Source organism: Oratosquilla oratoria, chromosome 17, assembly GCF_046742065.1.
Source record: "Oratosquilla oratoria isolate Oo_2021 chromosome 17, ASM4674206v1, whole genome shotgun sequence".
NCBI lineage: Eukaryota > Metazoa > Arthropoda > Malacostraca > Stomatopoda > Squillidae > Oratosquilla > Oratosquilla oratoria.
Genome location: NC_134793.1, coordinates 58560693 through 58578849, shown reverse-complemented (window position 1 = coordinate 58578849; position 18157 = coordinate 58560693). Strand labels below are relative to the sequence as shown.

The window sequence follows — 18157 nt, the reverse complement described above, 5'->3', positions numbered from 1 at the left end:
CAATATTTGGACAAAACAAAGAAATTAATACTACAATATACAAACAATGCATACGCTCAGTGATGAATTATGTGAGTCCAGCATGGGCACCTAATCTCAGTGAGCCACACCTCAACACCCTTCAGACCATACAAAACAAAGCATTAAAAACAATTACAGGCTGCACACATACAACACCTACAGATCACCTACACTATGAAACAAAAGTCCTCAAAGTCAAAGGTCACCTTGACATGAGAGGTACACAAATACTAGCTGCAGCCTCCACAAACATAGCACACCTGCTACACTACATAGCAGAACACCCACACACACCACGAATATAAAAAAAACCCACCCAAATACCTATATCACAGACAAATACTCTCTTCTCTTCCTCCAAAACCACCAAAGACCAGCCTCTGGAAACATATTCACAAGATCACTCACTGCTCCATTAACACACTAAAAGACAACACATTGCTGCATGCCAGAGCCCCTAATATCCATCCCCCTGAATCCTCTGTCCCATGAAAGGACAGAGTCCACCTGGCCAGACTGTGATGCAGCCACTACCAGACCTTCTAAGCTACCAGAAGAAACTGGATGACCACATTGTGGACAAATTCCCAGGATGTAACACTTCACCACATACTATTCAACACATCATGGAAGACTACATTATACACAGTCACGCACACAAACAACACAACATACACTCCACAAAGGATTTGTGGGAAAACCCCATTTCGGCCGTGGCATTCCTTGGGGAGATGGGACTGCTCAGACAGATAGTCTTGGGAACAACAACAACAACTCCCTTTCCAGCCCTATTCTCCTCCTCACCTCCTCATTTCTCACTCTATCCAGCCAAGTAACCCCTATCATACTTCTCAGGGACCTCATCTCAAACACATTCAAACTCCTCCTCCCTTATGTTCCATGTTTCTGCCCTATACAGTGCTGTCGGCACAATCACTCCTTCATACAATCTCCTCTTAGCATCCAGTCCCAAATGCCTATTTCTCATTATACTTTTTAATCAACCAAGGCATTTACTCGCTTCTCTCAATCTGCATTCTACTTCCACCCCCACTCCTCCCTCTCCTGACACCTTTGCACCCAAGTATCTAAAATTATCCACTTCCTCCAGTCTCTCTCCCTTACTACTCACTTCCAGTCTGCTGCCACTTTCTCCCCTTGTACATCTCATCACCTTGACATTTACCCACATTTATCTTCTACTTCCTTCTTTCACACACCTTCCCAAACTCTGTCATTGACTTCCTCATTCCCTCCTCTGATCCTGCTATAAGCGCAGTGTCAATAGCAAACAACAACTGTCTTATCTCCCACTTTTTTCCATTTTCTTTAACCATCTCCAATCCATGACCCACTAACCTTGAATTTACCTCTCACACCACCCCATCCATGTATAAATTGAACAGCCAGGGTGACATGACATATCCCTGTCAAAGTACCACCTTTACCTCAAGTCATTCTCTCCATTTCTAATCCTACCACAAGCTCTACTACTCTCATAAAAACTCTTGACTGCTCTTAAAAGCTTTCCTCCTATCCCATATACCTGCAATACCTTCCACAGTGCCTTCCTGTCTACTCTGTCATAAGCCTTTTCCAAATACATAAAAGCCAAAAAAACATCCTTACCTTTTCCTATATCTGTCTTACCACAAAAATCTGATCCACGCAACCCCTACCTGTCCTAAACCCACACTGTTCCTCACCAATTACTCCCTCTGTTCCTCTCCTAATCCTCTAAATCAAGACCCCCTCATAAGCCTTCCCAACTGCACTTAACAGGCTGATCCCTCTGAAACTACTATACTCACACTTGTCCCCTTTTCCCTTGTAAAGTGGAACTATATGGGCACTCTTCCAGTCCTCCAGCACTCTACCCTCTCTTAAACAAACATTAAATAACCTCACCAGCCAGTTCACCATCACTATGCCTCCTTTTTTCAGACATTCCTTATGACATCCATCAAACCCAGGTGCCTTACCTGCTCTCATCATCTTAACAACTGCCTTCTCCTCATCTTTCCTTATTTCTCTTCCATCATCATCTCTCCATCTGCACCTTTTACCTTTTCTTCTCTACTTGATTCACCTCCTTTTCCTCTCTTAACCCCTTCCATATGGTGACGCATACGTAGGCGTCATGAGGAGCAAGTGGGTGTGCAAGGATGCCGACGTCGGCATCTTGATTATATTTATTGTAGTCGTACCTGCGTGACCCCCATACTCTGTAAACTGGCTTCATCATATTTTCTATGGTTATCAAAATTCACGGGTGAAAGAGAACGAGTGATAGACCAATGACTATTTTTTATAATGCGAGTATTATGATGCAACATCACACGTCTGGCAGCTAATGCTGCCAGACATGTGATGTGGCCCATAATGAAGGGGTTAATTTCTTTAAAAAGAAAATTTATTACTTTCAAAATTTTCTGTAGAGGAAAAGTTTAAATCCAAGATGAAATATCTGAGAAGTATGGTAGTGATTACTATGCTGGATACAGTGATAATTGAGGTATGGAGGAGACTGGGAGTGGAAGAGGTGATGACAGATAGGGCTGATGAAAGAATATTGGGAAGGTTTAAACACATGGAATGAGTGAAGAAAGATTAGTAAAGAAGTATGGAATGCAAAGATGGAAGGAGTGAATATGAGGGGGCTACCAAGGATAAGATGGATGGATGGGATAAAAGGGGCATTGAGAAAGAGGGGAATGTCTGTTGAGGAAGGATGGGAGAGGACAGAAGATAGGGGTGAATGGAGAATGGTTGTGTATAGATGATGCTGTGATGCATGAAGGGGAGTGGGTGGAGGATGGGGGGTGAGGAAGTGTGTGTGAAAAATAAATTGATGCAGCACGAAGGGATTTCTCCCCGTCTTCTCCATTTCTGAATGAGAGGATGGAGAGGGGGGGTCATCAATTTAATGAAGCAGCCTTGCTGTGGATGTGCTGCGTCTTGTGACACTGCTTCTGACCCAGGGCAGTGGACAAGATGCAAGAATGACCCATCATCCAGGAGGAGCCATGATAAGAGGGAGCGAAGGGGGTGGATGGGAGTGGAGTATGTTGGAGATGGAATGGGTGGGAGTGGTTTTTTGCCTTTGTTTTTTGGCTACCTCCCTTGTAAGAGGGAAAAAACCTTCGATATATGTATGTAATTCCTTGTGGATGAAGAACCATTTCTGTCCCCTGCACACTGCAACGCATTGGTCAGAAGCAATGCAGCATGACAAAGGACCACAACATTTAATTGCTGCACTAAGTATAAAATAGATGATGAAAGCACTCATACTTTAAAAATTTACCAAAATTACAGGAAATATATGTAGAGCACTAAAGATGTTCCAACATGAATCTAAGGCATGCTCTTAAAGCAACAGTTAGCTACTTACACGAATATAACATGAATAGAGGGAGAACATCAACATGTAATGATATAAAATTGCCTTTGTTACATATGCATACCAAGGGCTTTTTCTCCCTTACAAGGGGACATAAATCCACTCCACTCCTATTCACTACCACTCCCTCCCTTTTTTCTTGGCTCCTCCTGAATAACAGGGTCATCCCTCCATCTCACCCACTGCCCCAGGTCAGAGGCAAAGCAGTAAGACATAGCACGTCCATAGCAAGGCCACTTCATTTAATTGGTGACCTCCACCTCCATCCCCTCATGCAGAAAAAAGAAAAGACAGGGAGAAATCCCTTCAGGATGCATCAAAATATCATTTATACATACCTGTACTCCCTAACCCCCACATTCCCCACCCACTCCCTTCCATGCACCACAGCATCATCCATATACTACCATTCTTCACTCACCCCTATCTTCTGTCTTCTCCCTTCCTTTCTGAATAGACATTCCCCTTTTTCCCAATGCCCTTTCTACCCCATCCATCCATCTTATCCTCAGTCACCCCCTCCACCTCTGCCTTCCATACTTCTTTAATTAACTAATCTTTCTTCACTCATTCTTTCCATGTGCCCAAACCATCCTAATACTCTTTCATCAACCCTATCTCCCAACTCCCTTTCCACCCCTATTCTCCTCCTCACCTCATTCCTCACTCTATCCAGCATAGTAACCCCTACCATACCTCTCAGGCATTTCATCTCAAATTTAAACTCTTCTTATGTTCCATGTTTCTGCCCCATACAGTGCTGTCAGCACAATCACCCCTTCATACAATCTCCTCTTATCATTCATTCCCTGTTGTCTATTTCTTATCACATTTTTAATCTCCCAAGGCATTTACTTGCTTCTTTCAATCTACATTCTACCGCCTCCACTCCTCCCTTTCCCGCCAAATTTGCCCCCAAATATATAGAGCTACCCACTTCCTCCAGTCTCCCTCTCTTAATATTAACTTCCAATTTGCTGCCATCCTCTCCCCCTTGTACATATCTCCTTACTTTTACCCACATTTATTTTCAACTTCCTTCTTTCACACATCTTCCCAAACTCTGTCACTAACTTCCTTAATCCCTCCTCTTATCCTGCTATAAGTGCAGTGTCATTAGCAAACAATAACTGGCTTATCCACCACTTTTCTCCATTTTCTTTAACCATCTCCAATCCCCAGCCCATTACCATTGCACCACCCTATCCATACATATACTGAACAGCCACATCCCTGGTGAAGTCCCACCTTTACCTCAAACCACTTGCTCTCTCCATTTCCAACTGTAACAGAGTCTCTACTAGTCTCATAAAATCTCTTCACTACTCTTGACAGCTTTCCTCCTATCCCATATATCTGCAATACCTCCCACAGTGCCTTCCTGTCTACTCTGTCATAAGCCTTTTCCAAATCCATAAAGGCCCCCAAAAAATCCTTACCTTTTCCTAAAGCTTTCTTACACATCTGCTTTACAACAAAAATCTGATCCACGCAACCCCTACCTGTCCTAAACCCACACTGTTCCTCACCATTTACTCCCTCTGTTCCCCTCCTAATCCTCTCAATCAAAACCTTACTATAAGCCTTCCCAACTACACCCAACAAACTGATCTCTCTGAAACTACTACATTCAAATTTGTCCCCTTTTCCTTTGTAAAGCAGAACTATACAGGCACTCCTCCAGTCCTCTGGCACTCTATGGTCTTTTAGACAAACATTAAATAACCTCACCAGCCTGTCCACCATCACTGTACTTCCCTTTTTTAGACACTCTGCATGACACCCATCTAACCCAGGTGGCTTACTTGCTCTCATTACTTTAATAACTGCTTTCACCTCATCTTTTCTTACTTCTCCATTTTTTTTCTTTTCTCGTTTTCTTAGCACTTCCCACTGCAAATTATCTCTTCATTGTATCACCTTTCACCTTTTCTTCCCTACCTGCTTTGCCTCCCCTTCCTCTCTCAATTTCCTTCTAAAACAACTCTTTAGTGCTTTCAAAATTTTCTGTCACACTTTTACCCAATTTCACATCTGCTCTCCTATATCTTATGGTTTACTTCTCTTTTCTTTGTACCTCTCCTATGATTCTCTTGTCCTATTCTGCAATCAATCTGAGAATGCTTGTTTCATCTCTTCTATATCATTCTTTGCTTCATCAATCCACCAATCACTACCCTTCCTTCCATTTCCTCTTTTGAACATAATGAATAATGATAATAAATTTCTGTCTCAAGTTTCACTGAGAGAAAAGCCCACAGCCCCACAGCAGGTGGAAATGGTCCTTGTGCCCTCAAACAGCTGGACTGCTTACTACCTAAAATGAATATTTCAAATTTCAGTTTCCATATTCAATATGGACATCTTTCTTTGCAATTTTGTTTAAAAAATTACACCATAGGCATAACTGAAATTAGACTGAAAAAAAGAGACTTTACTGAGTAAATGTGTTGAGTTATGAAATATTTGCTTCAGCTGGTGAGCATGAAAAAATTACCTGTGGACAATAAAACAACACAGACGTAAAATGTGATGTAATTATCCAAACAAATCTGATAAAAAAAAAATTAAGATTTTCTACTACGTTCAATTCTGTTACACATCCTTCTTCACTTTCATAAAAAAATTAATACATACATACATATACCAAAGGCTTTTTTCCATCTTATAAGGGAGATAGCCAAAAAACAAAGGCATAAAAACCACTCACACTCATTCCATCCCTATCACACTCCACTCTCTTCCCTCCCTCTTATCTTGGCACCTCCTGGATGACGGGTCATCCCTGCATCTTGTCCACTTCCCTGGGTCAGAAGCAAGACACAGCACATCCACAGCAAGGCTGCTTCATTAAATCAGTGACCCCCCTCTCTCCGTCCCCTCATGCAGAAAAGGAGTAGACGGGGAGAAATCTCTTTGGGCTGTGTCAAATTTTTCTCACACATACTCCCTCACCCCCCATCCCCACCCATTCCACCTCATGGATCACATCATCCATATACAACCATTCTCCGTTCACCCCTGTCTTCCGTCCTTCCTCAACAGACATTCCCCTCTTCCACACAGCACCTTTTACCCCATCCATCCATTTCATCCTAGGTCACCCCCTCATGTTCACTCCTTCCACCTCGGCTTTCCACACCTCTTTTACCAGTCCTTCACTCATTCTTTCCATGTGTCCAAACCATCCCAATACTCTTTCATCAACCCTATCTCCCAACTCCCTTTCCAACCCTGTTCTCCTCACCTCCTCATTTCTCACTCTATCCAGCCTAGTAGCCCCTATCATACTTCTCAGACACCTCATCTCAAATGCATTCAACCTCCTCCTCTCTTCCTCTCTTATGTTCCATGCTTCTGCCCTGTACAGTGCTGTTGGCACAATCACTCCTTCATACAATTGCCTCTTGGCATCCATTCCCAAATGTCTATTCCTCATTACACTTTTTAATCCACCAAGGCATTTACTTGCTTCTCTCAATCTACATTCTATCTCTGCCTTCACTCCTCCCTTTCCAGCCACATTCGCACCCAAGTATCTAAAACTATGCACTTCCTCCAGTCTCTCTCCCTTAATACTCACTTCCAGTCTGCTGCCACTTTCTCCCCTGTACATCTCATCGCCTTACTTTTACCCACATTTATCTTCAACTTCCTTCTTTAACACACTTTATCAAGCTCTCTAACTTCCTCAATCCCTCCTCTTATCCTGCTACAAGCACAGTGTCATCAGCAAACAACAGCTGGCTTATCTCCCACTTTTCTCCATTTCCTTTAACCATCTCCAATCCCTGACCCACCACCCTTGCATTTACCTTTCACACCACCCCATCCATGTATAAATTGAACAGACAGGGTGACATAACACATCCCTGACCAAGTCCCACCTTTACCTGAAACCACTCACTCTCTCCATTTCTAATCCTGACACACACTCTACTACTCTTGTAAAAACTCTTGACAGCTCCTAGAAGCTTTCCTCCTATCCTGTATATCTACAATACCTCCCACAGTACCTTCCTGTCTGTCATAAGCCTTTTCCAAATCCATAAAAGCCAAAAAAACATCCTTACCTTTCAATATAGCTTTCTCCCATACCTGTCTTACCACAAAAATCTGATCTACACAACCTCTACCTGTCCTAAACCCACACTGTTCCTCACCAATTACTCCCTCTGTTCCTCTCCTGATCCTCTCAATCAAGACCCTCTCATAAGCCTTCCCAACAACACTTAACAAGCTAATCCCTCTGAAACTACTACACTCACACTTATCCCCTTTTCCCTTGTAAAGTGGAACTATACAGGCACTCCTCCAGTCCTCTGGCACTCTACTCTCTCTTAAACAAACATTAAATAACCTCACCAGCCAGTCCACCATAACTGTACCTCTTTTTTTTCAGACATTCTTTATGACATCCATCAAACCCAGGTGCCTTACCTGCTCTCATCATCTTAGCAACTGCCTTCACTTCATCCTTCCTTATTTCTCCTCCATTTTCCTCACTCACATTTATTTTCTTAGTAATTCACACCACTTACTTTTCCCTCCCTATCCTCTTTCACATTTAGCAACTCCCTAAAATACTCTGCCCATCTTCCTCTTACTGCCTTCTCTTCCATTATCATCTCTCCATCTGCACATTTTACCTTTCCTTCTCTACTTGATTCACCTCCTCTTCCTCTCTTAATTTCTTTCCAAAACATCTTTTTATTACTTTCAAGATTTTCTGTCATACTCTTACCCGATTTCACATCTGCTCTCCTCTCTGCCTCCTTTATCTTATGCTTTACTTCTCTTTACTTTGTACCTCTCATATGATTCCCTCATCCTATTTTGTAACCAATTTGTGAAAGCTCGCTTGTTCTCTTCTACAACCTTCTTTGCTTCCTCATCCCACTACGCACTACCCTTTCTTCTATTTCCTCCCATCTTCCTTGTTCCACACACTATCTTTGCACACCTTGTGACTCCCTCTTTGAACCATCCCCATTCCTCCTCCACTCCTAGTTCTACTGTCCTTCACTCCCTCCCACTTCTTTCTCAGCTTCTTGTACTCCTCCTATTCTTTCTCATTTAAGCAGTTCACTCTAAACACCTCCCTACCTTTTGTTCTTTTCCTCTTTCTCCATCTATCCTCCACTCAACTTACCTTCCACCAGAAAATAATCTGATATTCCCCCACTCTCTCCCCTTAGGACATGTACATCCTTAACTCTTCCTATTATACTCCTATCTACCACTACATAGTCCATTAATGCTCCATCTACCACCCTTCCATCCACCACCCCCATGTCTGGGGTATTGGCAGCATGTTATTGTTGCAAAGTAGCATGCAGTTGATACTTTAGGGTCTATATGGGGCACCCCTACAGACCAGAGCCACACATCATTTTGTTTGTGATAGTGGAGGGCTCTGTTCATAGAGAAATGATGACACTTTTACCATACTGCGACTGTCCCTCAGTTATGCTGTCCCCCAACCCCTTGTTACTGTCCTGTACCATTTCTCTGAATATTCATTTCCTTTTTTTGCCTACCCTGTGGTGGAGGATAGAATGCTGCCACCAAATCTTCCCACTTGAATTGTAAGAGGCGAGAAAAATGTGACAGGGATTAGGACTAGGCATCCTAATCCCTGTAGCACCACAGGGGGCATTCCTAGAAAAAAAAAGTAAAAAGTTATAAAATAAATATACAAATACATTCGTCAATCCCAGGCCAGTCATTTCTGAAACTATTTTACACACACACACACACAAAAAGAAAAAAAGAAAAATACAATAAAATAATTATACCACAATCCAAGTATCAAAACTTACACTTCTGAATATCATGTGGAGTGGCATTGAGATTTTGAATGCGAAGGCCACATTGTTGGTCACGTTGACAATGAAAAACATGATGACAAGCACCAAGTAATCTCTGTAAATAGATAAAAATATCTACATTACTCTCTCAGGCAAAAGCTGATCATAAACATACATCAGCACTAGCATTTTTTTTTATTTATAGAATACATCCTCCTATCCCACATATCTGCAATATACATGTGTATATACAGTATGTAAAAAAAGGAAGAAGGTTGGGGTGAGTAGAGAATAAATACCAAAATGCAAAGTATTGGAAATTGGCAAAATCATAATCAGCAATGATTCACTCAATGGGAAATGAAACAATTAAAAAGATAAAAGAGAATAATCTAAGAGTGTTGGTCACAGATAATTCATCACCTAAACACAGAAGCAAAATTGTGAGATATACAGATTATCAATCAACCTGATGCCCTAGATCTCTTTAGCAGGAGACCAATGGCCTCTAGGCAACCTCTGTCCAGCCCACAAGTCAACAGGTGATTTTGTATTCTTGTTTGGATTGGGTGAGATTAGGGCAGTTTATATATATATATATATATATATATATATATATATATATATATATACAGTCGTACCTCGGTACTCGACCATAATCCGTTCTGAGGTGGTGGTCGAGCACCGATTTGTTCGAACACCGAAACCAATTTTCCCCTTATCACTGTCTTTCTTTGGACCCATTATTAAGGGCTAGAGCAACACGAAAAAGTTTAAATCTGGGAAGAAATACTCGAACAAACTGCGTACGTCTTACTCCGCTGGCGGTCTGAGTCGAACTGTCACTTACCCGCTGTACGAGCTAGTCGAGTACCGAAAATCTGTTCGAGGTCCGATGCATTTTCTACTCGAATTTTTTGGTCGAGCACCGATTTGGTCGAGTATAGAGGCGGTCGAGTACCGAGGTACGACTGTATATATATATATATATATATATATATATATATATGCATGCATTGTTAAAATCGACAGTGTTAGTGAGGTTGTTGATCTTCTTGTGAGTATTCTCCAGTTTTCTAACCAATATTCTGCCATTTAGAGGGTGGGCATATACCAAGTTGCCAAAATGATTCATTTATTTCAACGTTTCGTCTAACAAAGAGATATCTTCAGGAAATTCTGTAACATAGATAATAATGACGTACAGAAATATAGAAAACAACATGTAAATCTAACCAATTATACAAATATAGAAGCAAATATCAATAAATGCGCAAATTCACACAAAATAAACACTATACATGGGCTGATGGGGACCGTTACTTACAATAGTTAAAAGGTCCGATGTAATGACGAAGAAAACCCTTCGCTCGGTGACATATATACGCCCCTAGCCGGCTTGGGTGGTGGTGGAGGGCGGGAGAGGGGGCGGGGGTGGTATCTCATTAATACGAGAAGAAGAGGGTTGGGGGAGGGGTTGGGGGGTTAGGGGGTTGCGGGGTCGGTTGGGGGGAGGATGGAAGGAGTGGGTAGGAGATGGGGGGGGTTTCGGAGAGAGGTCATGCTAGGTAGTAGCTTCGTGCTGCTATACAAAGCGATGACAGAAGTCATGTTGCATTGGATATTAATGATAGGACTACATTCTCTGATAAACATAGCTTCTAGAAGCTTAAGTTTATGTACATCCCTATTACTTGCTATAATCCTAGTGTTTGAAACTAGGTATTCACGGGTGGCTGTTAGGTTATGGTATTTCTTTAAGTGATGTTTTATAGCCCCATTTTGTAAATGCATAGTAATTCTCCTACTGAGACTACATCTAGTAAAACCAATATATGCTGTATGACGGGCTACACAGTTCCCGGTGCTACAGGTGAATTCATAAACACAATTAGTTTTAGACATAGTCTCAGTATTACTATTTAAGTTATTAGTTATAACCAATGAACTAGTTTTAGGGTTGGAGTAGTATACAACCACCCGGATTTCCTTATCTTTAGATACCGGATGACAGTCCTTAGTGATGATGTCTTTAATTATTTTTTTTCATCTTTTTTGTAACCCTTGTTGAAGATGTTATGGTAATATATATCAATGAATTGGGGCTTAGGGGATGTTTGTGGGGAAAGGTGGTCACACAACATTTTATTACAAATTACATCAAAATCACTATTAGGGAAACCATTATTCACCAGAATCTGGCGGATGTGCTGCAATTCTGTATGCAGAGCCTGCCAGGAAGAACACACTTTGATAGCCCTCCGGACATACGCTCTAATCACACTGGTTTTATAGCTAGTCGGGCACTCACTTTTGTAGTTCAAACACTTCTCAGAGTTCGTAGGTTTCCTGTACACCTTCGTTGTAAATTCCCCGGAAGAAGAGTCCACTAAAATATCGAGGAAAGGGAGTTTGCCATCCTTATTCATTTCAGTCGTGAAGCTAAGACCAGATTCCTCCTGGAGGCGCAGTCTCAATCCCTGGAGAAGGGCTTCTGATTGTGCGCACACAAAGATGTCGTCTATGTACCTGTAGTATAATGAAGGTTTGGTGACGTCATCTTTAAAGACTGCTTCCTCTACTGCCGACATGAACGCTTGGGCAAAGAGTACTCCCAGGGGGGAACCCATCGCTATCCCGTCGTGCTGGACGTACAACTTTCCCTCTGGACATTTAAAGGGGGCCTCGGTAGTGCAGATTTTCAGCATCTCTTCCATTATGTGCTTCGGGATGGTTGGAGGGGGGAAATCTGCGTGTTCATATACATATTCCAAAATGATGTTAATAGTCCTATGCACAGGGACATTTGAAAATAAACTAGCAGCATCCAACGATGCTATAATGCCATTAGGCTTATTATCTTTTAAGATGTCTATGAATTCATCCCTAGACTTTAAAGAATAAGTATTAGGGATATAAGGAGAAATTATTTCATGAAGAGTTTTAGCTACGCTGTAAATGGCAGAATATTGGTTAGAAAACTGGAGAATACTCACAAGAAGATCAACAACCTCACTAACGCTGTCGATTTTAACAATGCATGCATACAAGAGAATCTGCTCCCCAGATATTCAAATATATGTATATATATATATATATATATATATATATATATATATATATATATATATATATATATATATATATATATACACAACCACTCCTCGTTTAACGACGACGATTGGGACCAGCGCACCGTCGTTAACCGAATTGGTCGTTAAGCGAAAGTGTATACATATACGTACATGTACTGTATGTACAATGTCCAGCAATACATGTATCTTTATTTTCGTGTATTTTCCCTCTTTTATACAGTACATTAAAGCTTTATTTACTGTTTATTTACGGTGGTTAGGTTCCTAAAATTACCGTATATGACCAAATCCGCGTATGCTGACATTCCATATTGAATACCGGGGTACTTTTTTAGTTTCGACCATGGGCGCAATATAGCAATAGAAAATTAATTATTAATTTTGTCAATTAAAATGTATCAACGTAATATGCAATTTTGTGGGCGGAAATGAAAGTAAAAAATACCATGCTACAAGAAAATATGCTAATGAACGAAGTCGGTAGCATAGGATTGGGACGCCATCTTGTCGTCTGCCAACGTCTCTCACGACGACGACAACGAGGACGAGCCGGATGACATTTAATTTGCAGGTAATGATTTATCAAACACAGGTCAGGTTAGTTTAGTTTAGGTTAGACGAATTTATCCTTTTATTTCTTCGACATCGGCATCATAACAAACATGGTGTACCATTCGTCCGACATGACTTCGTTACTTACGAAATTTGTTTTAGCACCTTTTTTTTTTATTTCCGCTCACAAAATTGCATATTACTTTGATACATTATAATTTACAAAATTAATAATTAATTTTCTATTGCTATACTGCGCCCATGGTCGAAACTAAAAATTTACCACTACCGGTATATATTGTACCCCCAGGTAGTTTTTGCAGCTTGCAGGATGGTAATGTAGACCTAAGCTTCAGAACACTTTACCTCACAGCTAATATCCACTGTACAAGTTCAATTATAACATCATACAAATTTGCCTCAGCCAACTTAATTATCGTACACGACGTCGTAACTTCGGGAGATTTACGTTAAACGAATATTGGTCTGTCATAAAGCCCGTCGTAACTCCGCGTCGTCGCTAACCGAGTAGGTCGTTAAACGAGGAGTGGTTGTATATATATATATATATATATATATATATATATATATATATATATATATATATATATATATATATATATATATATATATATATATACAGTCGAACCTCGAAAGCCCGGACTAATTGGGGGGAAGGGTGGTCCGGTCATGCCAAAAGTCCGGTCATCGAAAATATCGCCCTAACACCCGTAGATTTTCGTAGCGGTATACGTATAGGTAATGTATATGGCATAGAAACACATAAGAATAATACTCTAACACTGTAATAATAACAATACTGTAATAATACTATAATACTAATAATTATGTAATAACAACTGTAATACAGGCATGTAAATGTACTGTACATACAGTGTACTGTACTGTATTTTTTATTACGTACTGTAAATATCGAAAGGTATGCACGCGGGACAGTGGTGGCGGCCAGGGTTGCCGCGTTTTCTACACTGCCGTGTAGAATGGGAGTGTTGCCATACCGGGGCATACATTTTTTTCGGGAGTGTGCTGACTTTCATAGCAAGATATACTTGTCAAACTTTGACAAAATGTTGGTTCTTATTTTATTTTTTTTTATTCTTGAATGTATATAAGGCTCCCATGCCCTAACATATTCAGTAAGATATAATTTTTTTTTTTATTATCATCGCTAAAATAAAGCTGAAACTTTAGCATAGCATTTTTTTCTACATCATAAAAATGTATCTTTTGGGGATTAATTCAAAAGAAAGACTGATGGAGTTACAATAGGGGATTTTTAAAACATCTTTGAAAGAGGGTTGTGTGGTGGGAACTAAATTTTTAAGGTGGCTGGCTCTAGCCTTGCTGAGGGCTTGAACCAGGAACCAGGATGGGTATGCTAGCTTCAAAAGTTGCCTTTTGATTAAGTCAATCTCCCGGTCCAAGAGTCTAGGACTACAAATCCTAAAAGCTCTCAAGAAAAGGCCGGAGGCAACACTTCTTGACTTTGTCGGGATGGTTGCTGAAAAAGTGAAGATAGCTACCTGAATGGGTGGGTTTCCTATAAACTGCAAAAAATAATTCTACATCAATCCCTCTAATTAAAATGTCTAGGAAATGGATCTGATGATCTTCTTCCCTTTCTGTTTTGAATTTGATGTTAGGGGATAATTTGGAGAAAAAAAAACAATGTACTAAATCCAAGGCAATTTGGATTTAGACAAGGACGATCATGCGTCACAAACTTAATGTGTTTCTATTCAAGACTAATAGATGTAATACAAGAAAGGGATGGATGGTCTGATTGTGCTTTTCTAGACCTGAAAAAAAGCTTTTGATAAGGTGCCACATAAGAAGTTGCTTAAGAAATTAGAAACTGCAGGAGGAATACAGGACAAACTGCTGAAGTGGATGGAAGACTTCTTGCATGAAAGAAAAATGAGAGTAGTGATAAGAGACAAACACTCTAATTGGGATGAAGTGATAAGTGGTGTTCAACAAGGAACAGTTCTGGCCCCAAAAATGTTTGCTATATATATTAATGATATGAATAAAGGAACTGAAAGTTATATGAGCTTCTTTGCAGATGATGCAAAATTGTTGAAAAAAGTGAACACTGAAGAAGATTGAGAGTCGCTACAGAGTGATCTCAATAAAGTATGGGAATGGAGTAGGAAGTGGGAGATACATACATACATACATATACCAAGGCTTTTTCCCCCTTCCAAGGGAGGTAGCCAAAAAGGGAAAGGCATAAAAACACTCCCACCCATTTCATCCCTAGATACACTCCACACCCCTCCCACCCTCCCTCTCATCTGAGCACCTCCTGGATGACGGGTCATCCCTGCACCCTGCCCACCGCCCTGGGTCAGAAGCAGTGTCGCAAGACACAGTACATCCACAGCAAGGCCGCTTCATTTAATCGGCGACCCCCCCTCTCCATCCCCCTCTGCATATAAGGCGAGGACGGGGAGAAATCCCTTCGGGCTGCGTCAAAATTTACTCACACATACTACCCCGGCCCCCACGCAGTCACAACATCATCCATATACAACCATTCTCCACTCACCTCTGTCTTCCGTCCTCTCCCTTCCTTCCTCAACAGACATTCCCCTCTTCCCCAAAGCCCCCTTCACCCCATCCATCCACCTCATCCTTGGACGTCCCCTCATGTTCACTCCCTCCACATCTGCCTTCCATACCTCTTTTACTAGTCTTTCTTCACTCATTCTTTCCATGTGTCCAAACCATCCTAATATTCTTTCATCAACCCTATCTCCCAAATCCTTTTTCACCCCTGTTCTCCTCCTCACCTCCTCATTTCTCACTCTATCCAGCCTAGTAACCCCCACCATACTTCTCAGACACCTCATCTCAAACACATTCAAACTCCTTCTCTCTTCTTCTCTTATATTCCACGTTTCTGCCCCATACAGTGGGAGATGGAATTCAATATTAAGAAGTGTAGTATAATGGAATTTGGAAGAAGCAAAAAAAGAATAGTGGGATCATATAAATTGGGAGAAGTAATAAAAAAAAAAGCAGAGAATGAGAAGGACCTGGGAGTCATTATTATATATAATATGTCACCTGAGAAACATATAAACAAAATTTTTGGAGAAACTTATAATTCAATAAAAACAATCAAAGTGGCATTTACATACCTGGATGAACAAATGGTGAAGAAAATTCTAGTCACTTTGATAAGACCAAGATTAGTATATGCAGCAACAACGTGGTCACCAAGTACAAAAAAATGTATAACAAAACTTGAAAGAATACAAGGAGCAATTACAAAATTGGCACCAATACTCTCAGAACTATCATATGAAGAGAGACTAGCAAAACTTGAGCTACATACATTAGAGCAAAGAAGAGATAGAGGAAACTTGATAACTATTTATAGAATCATGAAAGGAATAGAAACTATTGATAGAGAGGATCTAATAAAATGGGACAGTAGAAATACAAGAGGACACGGAAAGAAAATCAAGAAAGACAGTTATAGAAGAGATCTGAAAAAGAACAGCTTTCTCCACAGAGTAATAGACATTTGGAACAAGTTAGATGAGAAAGTGGTGTGTGCAAAAACAATACACGAATTTAAAAACAGTCTGGATAAAATGAGATATAAAGACAGGACACCACGAGCATAGCTCCCCTTCCCGTAAAATACAACTAGGTAATTACACACAGATGAAGGAATTGAAGTATGATCACCCCCCACCAGGAAAACAACAATAACACAAAGGATTACAAAGGCGGAGCATGCCGACAGGAGACCTTTTGATCCATATCTAGGTCGGATGAAAAAAAAAAAAAAAAAAAAAAAAAAAAAAAAAAAATCATATCAATAATAAAATAATAAATAAAAACTATAATAATGTAAATAACAAATAAAATACATAGATAAATGCATAGGTATAGTTAAAATAATAAACAGGTAAATAGTAAATAATTGACATATAACTAATGATAAATGAAAATCAGACAGACAAATGATAACAAAGCAAAAACAAATAATATAAGATAAATTATAATCATTACAGCATCTTACTTAGGTATTTATCTAAATGATTCTTAAAGCTTCGAACTGAACTACATTGCACTACCTGTGCAGGAAGTTTATTCCATTCATTAACTACACGGTTGGCAAAGTTGTTTCTACCTACTTCCAAATTGAATATATTTCCGGACAGTTTGAGACCATTGTTTCTTGTCTGATTCTCATTCAATGTGAAAATTTTGTCACTTTTGATGTTGTCAATTCCCTTTAAGATCTTAAAGACCTGTATCAAGTCACCTCTGAGTCTACGCTTTTTTAGGGAAAACAGATTCATGTGCTTTAGTCGATTTTCGTATGATTTATTTTTGATATTTGGAATCAGTTTTGTGGCTCGCCGTTGTACTTTTTCCAGTCTGTCAATGTCTTTAATGAGATTCGGTGACCATACAGAAACAGCATATTCCAAATGCACCAACATATAAGAAATAATGGATCAACTAACAAACCTTGATGTCAGGAAATCACATGGCCCAGACAGAATTGCAAATTGGACACTTAACCACTTCCATACGGTGACGCCTACGTAGGCGGCATGAGGAGCAAGTGGGTACTCGATGATGCCGGCGTCGCCATTTTGATTAAATTTATTGTAGTCGTACCTACGTAATTTCCATTCTCTCTAAACTGGCTTCATCAATTTTCTATGGTTATCAAAACACACGGGTGAAAGAGAACAAACGATTGAGCACTGACTTCATTTTTTATAATGCGATTATTATGACGCAACATCGCATGTCGGGCAGCTAATGCTGCCAGACGTGCGATGTGCCCCGGAGTGAAGAGGTTAAGGATGTACATGTGCTAAAGGGAGAGGGTGGGGGAATATCAGATCATTTTTTGTTGGAAGGTAAGTTGAGAGTGGAGGATAGATGGAGAAAGAGGAAGGGGACAAAAGGTAGGGAGGTTCTTAGAGTGAACTCTTTGAATGAAAAGGAAAAGGAGAAGGAGTATGAAAAGAAGCTGAAGGAGGAGTGGGAGGGAGTGAAGGATAGAGTAGAGCTAGGTGTGGAGGAGGAATGGGGATGGCTCAAGGAGGGAGTCATAAAGTGTGCAAGGATGGTGTGTGGAACAAGAAGGACAGGAGGAAATAGAAGGAGGGGTAGTGAATGGTGGGATGAGGAAACAAAGAAGGTTGTAGAAGAGAAGAAGCGAGCTTTCACAGATTGGTTACAAAATAGGACGAGGGAGTCATATGAGAGGTACAGAG

At 40.4% G+C, this 18157-nt stretch overlaps 1 protein-coding gene across 2 annotated transcripts in view; it reads right to left on the bottom strand.

The window, feature by feature from the left end:
* Positions 1-18157, bottom strand: part of LOC143034658 (UDP-xylose and UDP-N-acetylglucosamine transporter-like) — a 251693-nt gene that overhangs the window by 84377 nt on the left and 149159 nt on the right. For both annotated transcript variants that reach the window (XM_076201016.1, XM_076201015.1), the window contains exon 3: positions 9247-9349. In XM_076201016.1, coding sequence (XP_076057131.1) covers positions 9247-9349 — 103 coding nt within the window. The remainder of the gene's footprint in view (positions 1-9246; positions 9350-18157) is intronic.